This window comes from Oryza glaberrima, chromosome 6 (genome assembly GCF_000147395.1).
Source record: "Oryza glaberrima chromosome 6, OglaRS2, whole genome shotgun sequence".
NCBI lineage: Eukaryota > Viridiplantae > Streptophyta > Magnoliopsida > Poales > Poaceae > Oryza > Oryza glaberrima.
In genome coordinates, this window is record NC_068331.1 from 5048327 (window position 1) to 5064622 (window position 16296).

Consider the following 16296-nt stretch of genomic DNA (forward strand, 5'->3'; position numbering starts at 1 on the left):
GGCTCCGTCCCTGACTGGCTCAGTTGGCTCGCCTGCTCCGGCTTTGCTTCCGGCGCTGGACCACACCAGCTGATGATGATAGCTTGGGTGCGTTCGGCGATTTTTCGCGCACACACTCTCGCCTGTCACATATTCCAATCCTAAAATTTTTCACTGTCACATTAAATATTTAAATACCTACATAAAATATTAAATATATGCTAAAAAATAACTAATTATACAGATTGCGACTAATTAGCGAGACAAATCTTTTAAACCTAATTGTTCCATAATTTAACAATATGATGTTACGGTAAACATTTGTTGATGATGGATTAACGAGGCTTAATAAATTCATGTCGCGGTTTACTGACGGATTCTGTAATTAGTTTTTTATCTTATATAACATACCAAAATTTTACACCCCTAGATCTAAACACTCTCTAAATTATTAGATGACGTATTTTTTATAGAATAGTTATTTTAAAAGATTATATTAATCCAACTTTTAAATTCCTCTAAAAAAAACTATTAAACTTATTTCAACTAATATATCGCTCCGTTGTGCTTGTAGGGAGGTGGAGTTTCTAACGCTGTGTTTGGCAGCCTGTGTTGAAAATAAATCTTCTGAACACAGAAAACGGAGTGGTCCATTAGCGAATGATTAATTAAGTATTAGCTATTTTTAAAAAAAATGGATCAATATGTTTTTTTAGCAACTTTCGTATAGAAACTTTTTAAAAAAACACACCGTTTAGTTGTTTGAAAAACGTGTGCACGGAACACGAGTGAGAGGAATTGGGAACAAATGTTGCCAGATATAGCTTAAGACCATCCCAACCCAAAAACTATATTAGTTTTCATACTTGTCATGTTGTCATGGTTACAGATAAGGCATACCTCCTATCCTACCACTTATAGAATATACGGATACGGTATACATTCGTATGTACGATATATTTCCGTATACGTTAAGAAAATTAACAAGAGATCATGGAAATTAGCCTCATGGGCAAGTGAACAACAGAGTCCTACTTGGAAAGGATTAGGTTTATACTATATCGTGCGGGGCCTATAATCTCTGAGTTTTACTTGGAGACTAAGGTGATTCACGGTTTAGGGGATCGAATCATAACACCAACACAACCACCATAGCCTACAATCCAAAGGACGTGAAGCCTACTCGCCAGGAGATCTCATCGAAACCATCTCGATAGGGATCTCGCCGGTAATCTCAGAATCGTTGGTTCTAGTTCTCTATTGCAATATGTGGTTTTTTCCATATCAATCTCATATAAACTGGATTAGGGCTATTACCTTACGAGGGACTTGAACCAGTATAATTCTTGTATTCTTGTTTGCTTGATGTCGTACCAACATACCCTAATACCCTATTCATCCGATCTATGGATATCCCCTGTCGACACATGTCGTATATACGCTATGTATAGAAACTACTTCATCCGTCCTAAAAAAGTGCAGCTGTGCGTTTCCGCATCCAACGTTTGACCGTCCTTCTTATTTGAAAAAGAATTATGATTAATATTTTTGTTCTCATTACACAATAGAACATGAATAGTACTTTGAGTGTGACTAATTTTATTTATTTATTTCATAATTTTTAAATAAGACAAACGAGTAAACTTTGGACACGAAAAACCACAATTGCACTTATATTGGGATGGAGGTAGTATATATCTAATAGAAATCATCTATCTTCTCTATCCTTTTATCTACATATCTTGTTTTCATTCTAGTTTTTATATGGGGATGATTTCTTGCATGAGAAATGATTTATTCATCTTTTTATCTCTCTTCTCATTAACTCTTTTACCACATCAGATTTTTTCATATGTGACAATATATTTAATGCTATGGACACTAAATGATAAGGAGAGTTGGGGATGGCCTAACCTCTACCTTCGAATGAAGCCTAAGCTAGCTTGGTGCTATTTGCTACTTCGGCCTTGTTTAGATTCCAACTTTTTTCTTCAAAATTTTAACTTTTTCGTCACATCGAATTTTCCTACACACACAAACTTTCAACTTTTCCGTCACATCGTTCCAATTTTTTCAAACTTTTAATTTTAACGTGGAACTAAACACAACCTTCCTGTTCTTTTATTCTTGATTAAGATATAGATTTTATCTCAATTTTTGTTGCTAGGCTTTTTAATTTGTTAAACGGTGAAAGAGTGTATTTCGTGTGAAAGGCTTTTCACAATTTGAACGGGCCTCTAGCTACTACGGCATTTAAAAGAAACAGCAAAAAAGTATTAGTACTGTTTTTATGCTAGTTTGATAATCTGATGACTTGCCCCTTCGCAATTGGGAGTACGGAAAATGTCATCAGGAGTTGGAGTGTGGATTGAAAAGGTAAACAAACAAGAGGTCACCAGATCAAATAAAGTTGTTAAATATGGGGAAGAATATTGGATGCCTACACCAATAATTTCACCTCCCTTATCTGAACTTGTCCAACAACCAATCTATCTTTATCCTTTATTAGACATTGTACACTCAACTATTGTGTCCCTGGCCTTTTTTTCTCAATAATTAACCTATGTTTGTTTACATGAATAAATGTAAAGTTTTGTTACACACAAGTGATTTGCTTACTTATTACACACAACTCTATTTTTTCTCGCGGTTGTACATACTTGTATGCAACATTTGGGGTTAATGCTAATCATATTAATAAGGTTGTTCGCTGGCAATAACAACATATGGCTATATAGCAAGCCAGCAGGAAGGCAGCAGCCAACCATGAATCACATAATCACACTTCAGATGGGTTGCAATTGAAGTTTCAAACGGCTGGGCTTGATTTGTAACTCCAGCCCAAAATATTGCAGTTACCGGTACTGAATGGCCTCATTTACGATCGAGTTCTTTGTACTCAAACGGCAAGAAGAATGATCGTAAGATTTTCTTACGGTATCATTAGTTGACCCGTCTGAGAAGGCATTTTTTAGTTGGAGAATCTAATTGGCGCAACATTTGCGACTTTTTTTAGTACAATTATAATAGTAATTGAATTTGCACGAGATTAGTCGTGTTTTGTTTACAAAACGGCAGGAGCTCTGCCTAATTTAATTTAAGAAAGGGGTGAAAGATACAAGGTTCGAACGTACAGCAAAGGGAAAAAAAGAGAGGCAAAAACGACTAGAGATTACAAGAGCAGAGCCACTAAAGAAGCTCTAAATATCGTCGTAGTTTTCCTGAAAAGAAATATCGTCATAGTAAGTAGCCAACGCGAGCAAGCCAAGATTATGTGAAACCAGGAAAAGAAATATGAGTCTCATCCTGATTATTTTGCTGGAAATCCTCCTATTACGCTCCAGCAAGATGTTCCACCACGCCGTCGTCAAAGTCATTGCAATCACTTATCTTATACTCCCTCCATCTATTTTTGATAGTCATATTTCATCTTGACACACAGACCAATGATAAGTGATTTTACTTATCATCCATTTAAACATACTACTAGTCATTCCTCGTAAACAAGTGATTCATTAATATTTACATTTCTCGATGTCCATGCAACCAATCTTGTGTGGAAGAATGGAGAGTCATACATTAAATCCGAGAAAATCATTAAGATAATAGGTTGTTGGATTGAAATATGCCTATCAAAAATAGATTTTTCAGATTTGGAAATATAGATGGAGGGAGTAATGAACAACAAATTAAGTTACCCACACAATAAGTATATTTCACAGGAATTATAGCACAAGCGAAGAGAGTACATAAACATGGATTTTTGAATAGCTAACATTACAAACCCCATGTACAAACATGGTACAACGAAACTTACAGCTCTAATACAATGTTTTCAACTACTACTAATTTACAAGGTGGCCACAATTAATATCCAATTGAACGGTGTCCAAAACAACTGGACACAGTTGCAAATTGCAATGCTACACACACAACTTCATGCTCGATCACACGGAGCTTAATCATGCTCCTCTCTCGAGCAATCATCAATCAGATCACATATTATTATTATTCTGAGAGCCAATCTACACATGCTCCCAAGTTTATTCTTAATTTATTATTAATTGATTCAATAATAAACTCGCCATTGACGAGCTCAACATCCCAATCATTGTGGCAAGCTTCGCCGCCGGCCGGGAAAGCAAGCAATGAATCAGTCGTCGTCTCCGCCGCCGGGGCATCCGGACCCCGCGGCGACCTTCCTCCCCTGCGGCGGCGGCGGTGGCGCGGCCGGGGACGCCGGTGGCGAGTCGAGGCAGCGGCGGAGCAGCCTCGCGACGGCGGCGACGAGGTCGTCCTCCGCCGCGGCGCCCCCCGCGCGCGGCGCGGCGGAGCGCGCGAACGCAACGTGCCGGTCGAACGCCTCCGCCGTGGTGATGGTGGCCTCCCCGGCGCCGGCGCGGCGGATCTCGTCGCCCACGGCCTCCGCGCAGAGGCCGCACACCCACCGCCCCATGTACTCCTCCCGCACCGCCGCGATGTACCGCGGCGTGCACTCCTCCGTGAAGCCGCAGCACTCGCACCTGGCTGCCTCCACCTCCATGTCGACGACGACGACGACGGCTACTCCTCCTCTCTCCTTACCGCTCCTTCTCCCAGACGGCGTAGGCGGGGACGGTGGCGGCGCTCGGCGCCGTGTGGCGCTCTCCCTCCTCGCTCCGGACGGTGGCTACGGCTGCGGCTGCGGCGGTGATGACGGTGTCGGCGGCGGGTGAGGCCGGTGTCATCGCAGGCGACGTCTCGCTCTCTCCTCTTCTCTTGCACCGCCGCTAATCTTTCACTGCTTCCTCTCCACCGAAACGTGTGGTCTCCATGTGGTATTTATCCGCAAAACGGCGTGGAGCGGGTGGGGCCCACCACGAAACGGTCGGGGTTCCTCCCCCTTAGACGCGGACACGTGGGGCCATCCCTTGGAGGGCCCACATGTCAGTGAGTACGGGTGGTGTATGTGGCGGTGAGAGTTGGAGAGTGGAAGAGGGACGGGGACGCGAAAGGGAGGCCCACGTCAGGGGGCTGATGAGCTGGAAGGGTCCCCACCCATTTTAATGTGTGGACCTTGACAGCTGGCGACGGCACCGAGGAAGAGAGGAGGGGAGGGAGTGGCGGCCGCCGCGCCACCACTACTTGACTAGTCGACTACTATTTCTCTGAGCTCCTGCTTGGTGGAATTGGTGCAAGTTCGGATACCGTGTCGTTGTCGTTGGGCCCTCTCGTCATTTTCGTGTGCGCTATTTATCGTTTTTTTGTGGTTTCAATTGATAAAAATGATTTGTCGCGATTGCTCTTTTTTTTTTTTATGTAGATGCCTACAACCATAAGATTCATAATGAAACGCATCTCAACCAAACAAGGAAAAAGGTCTTGTGCCCACTCTAGAAAATTGAATGACATAGGAGTATCAAAGCAACCTACATTATTATCTTGCCACCAAACATAAGCTATCGTCCGGTTCTATACCTTAATTGTTTTACAAAGTTAATCTCAACTACCCATAAGGATCACACCAAATACAATGAGGTTATTCGGTAATTTTGTTATGTAGCTGTTCAGGCTACACGGGATAGCGCAGCCACTCGGCTACTCGGCTACAGGTCTAGACTACATCCTAGCCATTCATCTGTTGTAGCTACTGATTTATCCGCTGAGCTACTGTTGTCTGTCGCAGGCTCGCAGCAGGCAGCGCTGCAGTAGCTAACTCTTTCGAACAGATTTAATATGAAAGTTCAATCTATATATAAAGATTGGACTACATTTGGACTACATATATAAAGGCAAAAAAAAGATAAATAAAAAAACGAGTCCCATCTCTATACATTACATGCATTAATCCTTCTCGCTTACCATAGAAACAAAGTGGTGGCCTAGGTCATGTGCTGCACGGTGCTCATCATTGATGCAGAAAACCTGTGAGCAAATGTACATGAAACATGGCACGTACTCACCGAAAGAACAGAAAAGAATCGCACATATCCATGGGAAAAAGGAAGAGAGCATCCTGTGATAAAGCCATGATGCATTAAGACGACATACATTGATAGGATCCTGTGAAGAAAGAGAGAGAAAAGACGATCGTCACATACTGGTGATCCAGTACGTGGTGACACAAAAAAAAAAAACAGACGGACAACCACCAGATGATCAGTCCGTGCATGCAGGGACGCCCCGGACAGTCCAGCCATGTGACACGGACAGATTGGTCATGATTCATCCTACTACACGTTAGTACGTACTCATCCATCAAAAAAAAACTCAGATTTATTATACTACAATATGACACATCTAGTTCTAGATTCATTTTTTTTACTGAGGGTGTAGGAATACCAATACTAACCAGGGTTGATATTACCGTCGGTAAACGCGGTTACCGGGCTTACCGCGGGGTACGATAATATAAATACCGCGGTAACCTTCTTATATACATATATACATATATACATATATACACACACACACACATATATATATATATACATATACATACATATATACATACATATATATATACACATATATAGATATACATATATAGATATACATATATATATATATACATATATATACATATACATATATACATATATATATATATACATATACATACATACATACATACATACATATATACATACATATACATATATATATACATATACATATACATACATATACATATACATATACACATACATATACATACATATACACATACATATAAATACATATATATATATATATATATATATATACATATATGTATATACATACATATATATACATATATACATATATCTATATACATATCTATGTATATATACATATATATATATATATATAGACATATACAATATACATATATATATATATATATATATATATATATATATATATATATATATATATATATATATATATAACAAAACGTACACGAAATATATGAAATGATAGACCAGATCATATACGGTAATTCAGGTGAGGTGATATCGTAGTTTCGTATAAGCTTGTGGTGAGACTCTGACGTTTGTTCTCATTTTTGCAAGGAATTTCGAGGAATGGATATATAAATGTACTTACGGAAATGAATCCCGAGGTATACTAATCAAAACTACGTGATTTTGTAAGAGTATTATATATATATATATATATATATATATATATATATATATATATATATATATATATATATATATATATATATATATATATATATATATATATGAGTTTATGAGATATTACTATTTTAAAACTGCTTTTAGCTTTATAAAAGTTAATTTATTTATGGAGTATTTATATTCTCGAATAATTATTACAAATATTTTATTCTTGTTTTTTTCCTTTTTAGGCTGTTTTACAATAGTGAGCTCTTAAGAGGCAACATGATCTGTTCTTGTTATCTTTTTATTTTCTTTAAGGCTATGTGCATCTTGATGCAGAGATCGGTCGTAATTTTACTGTTTAATGAAATATAACCATTCTCAATAGAAATTTATATATTTAACCATCACGTAGAAAAGGAACCAATACAGTCAATTCGTACAGCTATGTATATACTCCCTCTGTCGAAAAAAAACTTAACCTAAGAGTAGGGCTGTCAACGAGCCGAGCTCGAGCGAGTTTGGCTATGTAGGCTTGAGCTTGACATGAACTCAAGCCGAGCCTGGATATTGATCGAGCTTGGGAGTGAGCTCAAGTTCGAGCTCCAGCGAGCTTCGAGCCTACTCGAGCTTGACAGCTTGACTTGGTGAAACTCCAAAGAACTTACTCTTGTATAAGAGATATTAATGCAAATTATCAGTAGTCAAAAATAATGGGTGCTACTTGTCTTGAATGAAGCCTCTGCAGCTTTTCTCATGAATTTATGGCTTTGAAACGTTGCAATTAACAAAAGCTAGCTGCTACATCTAATAGGAATAGTAGTACTATTATTAGTAACCGGATAATTGCTTTATTGAGAAGCATTAATGAGATCTTGAGACTTGAGCAGGTCATGCACGATGACAAGTATACATTGACCCATCAAAAATATATTCATACATGCAATGCATCTTACGCTAATCAAGCTCTGTCGAGCTATTCGAGCTCGAGCTTGCTAGGCTTGCGAGCCTCAGCCTACGCTTGAGCTTGGTTTGTCTAATATTCGAGCCGAGCTCGAATCAAGCTCGAGCAGCTTGTGAGCTCCAAGCTTTTTTGACAGCCCTACCTAGGAGCGAGGGGATGTGTCATCTTCTAGTACAACAAATCTCGATAAAGGATAGTCCAGATATATTGTAGTAGAAGGTGTCAGGTTGAGTTTTTTAGAGGACGGAGAAAGTATGCGTATTCAATGGAATTAACAATAGGCCATCCAGAGTTCTCTAGATGTATAGACCAAATTTGGGGCGTACATCCATGTGTACTGTTGCACGTACTTCACAAAATCCTTAAAAAAATGTTTTTTTGCAACCGCGCGGACGCGTCGAATCGACTGAGCGATCGATCCACCGCACCGTAGGAGCGGCGCGTTTCGCTGTACGTTTGGAAGGTATCGCGTGCAAGAGGACACAAAGCGGGCGGGGTCACATACTCACATGACGATGACGAGATCGATCGACGATCCGGCTGGGATCCGATCGATCGATCGCCTCATCGCCGGTTGACGTATGCTAAAAGTTGGTGGAGATCGACCAAGTGATCCACCTACATCGGAACGTACCTGTACGTTAATTTTTACCTGGCTAAGCAAATGCATGCATGAATGTACCGTGGGATAGCGTCATTGTGTCCGTGCACAAGCTTAGGGCATGTACAACGGTTTATATTAGTGGTATCTCTATTGCCATACAAGTAAATTTGATGACATGGAAGAAAGAGAAAGGAGCATGGTTGTTATGCATGACAACGGCTCAGAGTCGACTCTTAGCATTTATTAGAGCAAATTTTGTTGCATGGTGATGAAAGAAAGGAAAGAAGAGTAAGAAAAAACTATTGTAGGGTGCTAGTCTCTAGATAATATAGAGCTCATATCTGACTCTAACTTTGTACATGTCCTTAGCTATATATATTCCGATTCTTACTAAGGTTAAATTGATTTTATGTAAAAAGTTACCCTAAAAAGATTATGTGAAATTCTCGCCTTAGAAAAAATAATATAGCAAATGAACCAAAACGTTTGTACTGTAAATAGAAACATATATATACCCTGGTTCATGTCGGATCAATAAAAGCATAAAAGGAGTAACAAAACACAAGCAACGCTAAAAAAACTCTAAAAGATAAAACTTGTACGATAGACGATTAAATAAAAAGCGGTCCATTAATCATTAAGAATGGAGTCTTACCTTCATGAACGAATGATAATTGTAACCCGTATCATATTATCGAACTTTCGATTTCAAACTCAGTAATTAAGACGTGAAAATGCTAGTCGTCAGTATTAAGCGATACCGATGGTATGTTTATGATGGATTTTCTTTCTCCAATTTGAAATGCTGATGGTTTATGATAGTGGGTTTCCCATAGAAAATACTCCGTATTTAGGATCATCACTCTGCTTTGCCCTTGCTCGAACATTCGTTATGTCTATCTGGGACACTACCGACTACCGTGCATTCCAACTTGCAAATTAAGGACCGTGAGAGGTCGTAAGAACCGAGAACGACGTGACGACGATAAGCAAATGCGATCTGCCTTTTCAAAATCGTGATCTCCGAATCGGCCCACCATAGATTATACAGTAATTAACCGTGACCCGTCGTGACATGACCTGTGTAGTGATCGATCAAACGGAAAGCAATTGCTACTGGTACAGTGGTACTAATCAAGTACTGATAGCTACAGTATCTATACAGTAGACTAGCATAGTACGCCGAGTACAGGAGACCAGGGTACCTCATGCACGACTAGCCTGTCCTTATAAGAGCAAGTATAATAGTAGGCTATAAGTCAGTTACAAACATATTTTAAGAAGATAAATAAGGAGAGAGGAAAGCAACGGGCTACAGATTTATAGCCAACTATAATACGGACTCCAAGACGCAGTGTGTGTATGACAAGTAGGACCAGGTATTAATAGTATAGTATGCAACTATTGTATGAATAAACTATTAGATTGGCTATAGATAAATTGAAGCTAGTAGTTAGCTATACTATTAAACTTGCTCTAATGCGGTTGCTATCGACTTCATTTTAACTACAGGCAGGCTCTGCCTGCTCCCCGTTGTTATCTGTATATATCGCCACGGATTAATTGCTTGATGTCTAGTACATGATGCGATGCAGCATTGCGATCGATCACATGCATGACTGATGGTAGGGGACAAGCCAACACACCTAGTATACTCCATCCACTTCATAAAAAATCAACTTCTAAGCTATATCTATATATATAATCAGAAATTCATTTTTACGAGACGGAGAGGAGGGAGTAGCTCGGCCTGATGTTAAATCCGTTCATACTGTGCTTTTCGTTGAGTGTAGGCACCTGATATAGAGTTGAAAACCATATTGTTAGATTATCATAGATTATGCGTGGATTACCATGGCTGAACCGTACACTTTACATCATAAGAAATTAAAATAAAGTTTAAACCATATTTTTAGATTATCGTGGATAGATTATGCATGGATTACCATCATTGAACCGTACACTTTACAACCTAAGAAATTAAAATAAAGTTATTCTCATTATAAATATTTAGGTTATATTATTTGTCATCATTTTTACCTGACTTCAAAACTTTCTTTTCCCTCGTTTGATGACTTGAGGTTGAAAAAGAGATAAAAGTCCACCCACCTGAAGTGGTGGTGGTGGTGGCATATTCACCACTTACCATTATTATTGGGGCTTTTAAAGAAGTATAGATACATAGATGTTTCTAAAATTATGATTTATTCGAAAGTTCCTTTTCCAACATAGTATAGATACATGTGCCCATACAAATGCGCACACACTCACCTCTTATGAATGCATATACGCACACTAAAACTAAGCACATCTGAAGAGTGAAGACTGAGTCGGCATATCTTATATTTACAAAGTCACCATATTTACCTCACTGGCGATGTCATCTAATATTTGAACTCGGGTAATCAGCCTTCACGACAAAAAATCTAACCAGTTGAGCTACACTTGCTTTGCTATTCAAAAGTTTTTTACATCAACATTGTTTAGATATTAGCTATGTAATATATAACTAGCAGGGTGGCCCGAGCAGATTGCGCGGCTAGTATCATTATATTTTTCTCTCATATAATAGCGTATATGTTTTCTCATTATATTATTCAAATATATTAAAATGACAATATAATTTTAAATTTTGCAATAACTTTACAAAACTACTAATGTTTAATATTTATATTATATTTTATATACGTGTTAGTTATTAATTATTTTTAATATCAAATTTTAGTTATTTGTAAATTATATATATTCATATATGGACTCTATACTCGTCTTTTAATATTTCTTTTTTTAAAATTCTGAATTTTCTGTAAATTGTATTTCTATATAGACTCTATACTCTTCTTCCAATATTATTTATTTTTATTTCTGAATTTTTATTATTTCTAATTGTATTTCTATGTGGACTCTAAACTCATCTTTCAATATTCTTTAATTTTTAATTTCGAATTTCAGTTACTTCTAAATTGTATTCCTATATTTATATTCCTATATTGACCTTAAACTCTTCTTCCTATGTTTTTCTTAATTTCGAATTTTAGTTATTTATAAATTGTATTTTTATACGGACTCTAAACTCTACTTTTAATTTTATTATGTTTATTCAAAATTTTAGTAAGTTTTAAATTCCTAATGGACTCTATACTCTACTTTTAATATTCCTTATTTTTTAATTCCGAATTTATATTTTTTTTCTTAATTGTATTTCTATATGGATTCTATACTCTACTTCTAATATTCCTTATTTTTAATTTAAAATTTATATTATTTTCTAATTGTATTTCTATATGGACTCTATACTCTACTTCTAATATTCCTTATTTTTAATTCCGAATTTCAGTTATTTTCTAATTGTATTTTTATATGAACTCTATACTCTACTTCTAATATTCCTTATTTTTAATTCCGAATTTCAGTTATTTCCTAATTGTATTTTTATATAGACTCTAGTCTCCTCTTCTAATATTCCTTATTTTTTAATTCCGAATTTTAACTATTTCTAAATTGTATTTCTATATGGACTCTGTTTTTTCTTTTTCCTCGATTAATGTGAGAATTTCTAGACCATGAGAGCGAACGTGGAGGCTCCTTTTTCTATTCCTTTAATTATATAACAGATATTTTATTCATCTCTATAAGCAACTGTCCATCTAAGTTATTATCTAACCATCCGTTTCAAACACATAAACCCACTTGGCTGAGCTGATTTTAAATTTCTAGACTTGGTTTTAGAATTAATTAAGATATTTCTTCATCATGTCCTTTGCCCATTCTTTTTACAAGGTCAGTAAGAAAGAAATTAAATAAAATCTATCTCTAATTATATATTCTAAAAACTTACTTTAAAAGTCAAAGCATTTTGAATTATATTCTGCAGCAAAGCCAAGTTCAGCCAAATAATGTAGCTTTATCAACCGACTAGCCGTCGCTTGATAACACACACAAAATTTTCTGTGTGGATTGAGCTTTAGAATACTCAAACATAGCTTTTTTAAAAAAATTCCCCTGAAGTTGACACTCAGACGCTTCACACTGCTATGGATTCTACAATTCAAATTGCTCTTGAGTTCTTCCAAGGTCCGCTTCTTTTTGTGTGGTCAGAGAGCTGAAACCAATGGGGGAATTACGGTGTGAGCTTCTTAGACCTTGCATATACTTGTCTTAATCAAATCATCCTCAACGAAATAAATTAATATAACACATGTGTAGTGAAACAAATCAAGTCGTTTTAGCTGCGCGAGACAGAGAAATGGTGATTTGACCCCCTTTTTCAATCCCAACATAATCTCAGAAAAGTTGTGACCGGCCATGTTTATTAGTTTGAGGCCATGAAAGCGCCAACGCAGTGCGCTTTCACGATCTTAAAGATGACAAGCGTAGGGGAATTTTATGGTTTTTCTTGTTATACTTTCAATTTTTTTAGGCTGGAAAGAACGTAGACCAGTTCAGAATCAACTGATCAAGATGTACCATGCAGTTCAACTTCAACACCACTGTGTTACTATTTCAACATACACCATGGCCAACCATATGCAGTTCAACTTCAAGTTCAGTCATGCTGATTGATAAATATATGCATGGCATTTTTTGTGTTACTCCTCTAGTTGAGCTTTATCATCCATACCATATAGGCAGAATTATCCAAAAGAGTCGATGTTGAACGGTCATAATCTTTCCAATTGATCGGTAAACCATTCCTCACCATATCCTTGTGGGGTGCAGATGATGACTAAACTTGAAACGCCACCTTCACCCAGCTTGTTGCAATCCCCTACCAAATGCTTATCTGAACTTGGCATTATCTTCTTGCTTAGTCACCATTTTCTTTTTTGCATTCACAGGGCTTGCCTGCCACATGTCATTCTCAGTTTGTTCCTGCACCAGCTTGAAGTGATCCATGCGACAAATCACCAGTCATCAACGAGAGGGAAACGTAGATCGAAACAAAGGATTCAGGTAAGCCGTCATGTCCAAGCTTTAGCGGCTGCGTATCCAAGCAGGAAAGTGCAGCATTTGCACACCAGACAAGTTCACCTTCCAATATACGCATGCTGCACAAAAAGAAAAGGATGAAAGAACAACCTGCTACATTTTGATTCCATCACGAGTCTTTGCAAACATTTGCAGAAAAAAATAGTGCTACAACATGAACATATTCATCAGCAGCTTAGCATTATGTCACAAGAAATTTGGAAAAGCAACATTAAAATGCTGGGACAATAGCCTTTCTCCAATCTCCACGTCCTACCATATCACTAATAGTAGTACAACAACTGGCCAATAAAGGTGCTATGTTGGCCGACATAGACATCACTTAACATTTCATTTTGTGACACGAAGTACTCTTTACCATAGAAAACTAGGTCCAGAGTTTAAACTTGAACAGAATAGTTGCCGCATCAGCTAGATGGGAGGTTTCTGCCGGCAGGAACCACAGGTGAACTATTTGTATTAAGTGGCTGTCTCTTGCAAGCAAGCCTGACGGTGGAATCGATCACAGAAGGCTCAGCCATTGCACCATTACCATAATCACCACAGGCCAGCCTTTTGGTAATGGGAGGGACCAAAGATATACCTAGCAGGTTGATTGTCTCAAGATGACGACTGGTGAACGGGTTGTTCCACATGAAGGTGTTCATAGCTGGGGCAACAAAGAGTGGTTTGCTGTAGTCCCATGCTCTCACTATGCATGTCAAGAGGTTGTCACATAAACCACCAGCAATCTGAACAAAACTAATCCAGTGTCACTTTTTTGTAGGCAGCGAAAACAAGTTGACATTGTCAAACATATCCAGGATTCAACATAAAAAATATATGGTTCACACCAGAAAAAGAAAAGAAAATCACATACCTTAGCTAGGGTATTAGCTGATAATGGCGCAATCACCATGATATCTGCCCATTTTCGCAGTTCAATGTGCAAAACTTCATCCCCTATCTTCTTCCAGGTAGACCATTCATCATCATCAGTGTAAAGAATAATATTGCTAGGCAGAGACGTTCTATCAATAAAATGTAATGAAGCCTTGGTGGCGACGGCTCTGACTTCTGCCCATTCCGAGAAGCTACGGCAAAGGCTCTCAAATTTTATAGCAGCGACGCTTCCAGAGGCAGCAAGGAGGACCCGAGGTTTGCTAGGATGAGGGAAATCCAATCCCAAGGTTTCTTGTACTGACTCTGATGTAGTCATCACCTCAGTACTTCACCTGTACCGCTCCACTACATTAGAATTACATGAATTCAGAAGATCTTTATGCTGCTATACGAAAACTCTATTCACAATGAATTTCTGGAATGAAATGAAAGTGAAACAGAAAGGGGAAATGCCATTTCATTCACGCATTCCATATCTAAGCTAAAGATTAGTTCAAAAACAAAGGTAATTGCATCATGATAAATACATTAGCAAACTGGTCACTAGTTTCTGTTCCTACCTTGCAAGCTTGGATTGATGTAGCGGTCTAACTAAAACTAAACTCAGATTGGAGGTGGAAATAACCTCACCTAGTACAAATTAATACTCCGTAGTGTCATTGTGCTAACATGGCCAGAAACTAACGCCGGCCATGGTTCTCAGCTGAGCCCCCCAATTCCTCTAGGAAACAAACGCTACCATTCGAACCAAGATGGAGGAAGGTCGCACCCCTGGCTCCAACGCTGCTCCCCGGCCGCGCAAGCGAGGATCCGGCAGTGGGGAGAAGAGAAGGCTACGTTGGGGGTGGGACAACGATAGGAGGCCGGCCGCACACAGCGCCTCTGGGTGTTCGCCGGCCGTGCGCTTGAGGAGGCGGGGCGCGGGGGAGCAAGGAGGAGGACGGGAAGAGGCGGAGACTCACCGAGAGATTATGGGAAGGAGCGGGGGACTCACCGGCGGTGAAGATCCGGGGGAGGAGGGGGTGGCCGGCGCCGTACTCCGGTGGAGATCCGGCGGCGGAGGAGGGTGCCGCGACGGGGGCCTCGAAGTTTTGGTGTGGGAGGAGTTCGGTTCAGAATAGCCTTTGGACTTTGGTTACTAGAAGATTTGGGCCTTGGGCCCAGTGATCTATTGGGCTGTGAGGTTGCAGACTAGGAATTTTTTTAATTTTTAATTTTTTATTAAAATATTTACAAAAATAGTTTTCTATTTGAAAAATTTACAAAACTAGTCGCCTTTGAGCGATGGGCGACTAGTTTTGCAATATTTTCAAAACGAAAATTATTTTTTAAATATTTTAATAAATAAAATTAAAAACTAAAAAAAATCGCAGAGTTAGAGGCTCATATATTAGGCCCATATTACAAAAATCAAACTTATTTTTAAACAAGTTTGATTTTGTAATGTGGTCTAATGCATAAACGTATTTTGCATAGCATAAACACAGTTTTGTTCAGTATCCACACTTAAAACATTTCTTTAGATAATGATTCAGACTTAAATATGTCTTGTTCTTCTTCTCTAAAAAAAAGAATCTCCTGTTCTTATTGCAAACAAGAGCCTAAAAAAAACTAAAGATAAAATCATACTGCATAATTGCAATTTGCAACGATCAAACCATCAACAGCTAATTTGTGACAAGATTTACTACTTATTACTACGTCCAAAACGAGGAAAGTCTGTACAAAATACGATTCAAACAAAGACAGAATTCACATAAAAAAGACGCCATGATTTCCATGTGGGT

The 16296-nt window shown here is 38.3% G+C and overlaps 2 protein-coding genes across 3 annotated transcripts; both read right to left on the minus strand.

Annotated features, from left to right (window-relative positions):
• Positions 1–3704: 3704 nt before the first annotated feature.
• LOC127775570 (uncharacterized) lies at positions 3705–4793 on the minus strand. Its single transcript, XM_052301830.1, has one exon. The coding sequence runs from the start codon at positions 4520–4522 to the stop codon at positions 4133–4135; it is 390 nt and encodes a 129-aa protein (XP_052157790.1). The 5' UTR covers positions 4523–4793; the 3' UTR covers positions 3705–4132.
• An 8997-nt stretch (positions 4794–13790) lies between these two features.
• On the minus strand, positions 13791–15642 carry LOC127775513 (phosphopantothenoylcysteine decarboxylase). Of its 2 annotated transcripts, none has more exons than XM_052301761.1 (3): positions 15504–15642; positions 14487–14854; positions 13791–14358 (listed from the first exon to the last, which is right to left on the minus strand). In XM_052301761.1, the coding sequence occupies exons 2-3, from the start codon at positions 14823–14825 to the stop codon at positions 14035–14037; spliced, it is 663 nt and encodes a 220-aa protein (XP_052157721.1). In that variant the 5' UTR covers positions 14826–14854; positions 15504–15642; the 3' UTR covers positions 13791–14034. The 2 variants fall into 2 exon arrangements, with proteins under 2 accessions (XP_052157721.1, XP_052157720.1); XM_052301760.1 differs by having other exon boundaries at positions 14487–14841; positions 15504–15638.
• Positions 15643–16296: the final 654 nt, after the last annotated feature.

What these genes read in the sequence shown, in the direction of transcription:
- LOC127775570 (XM_052301830.1), bottom strand. Translation starts at nt 4,522, where the DNA reads ATGGAGGTGGAGGCAGCCAGGTGCGAGTGCTGCGGCTTCACGGAGGAG.
- LOC127775513 (XM_052301761.1), bottom strand. Translation starts at nt 14,825, where the DNA reads ATGACTACATCAGAGTCAGTACAAGAAACCTTGGGATTGGATTTCCCT. An exon ending in CAGCTAATACCCTAGCTAAG is followed by an intron (nt 14,359 to 14,486) that starts GTATGTGATTTT and finishes AGTTTTGTTCAG; the next exon opens with ATTGCTGGTGGTTTATGTGA.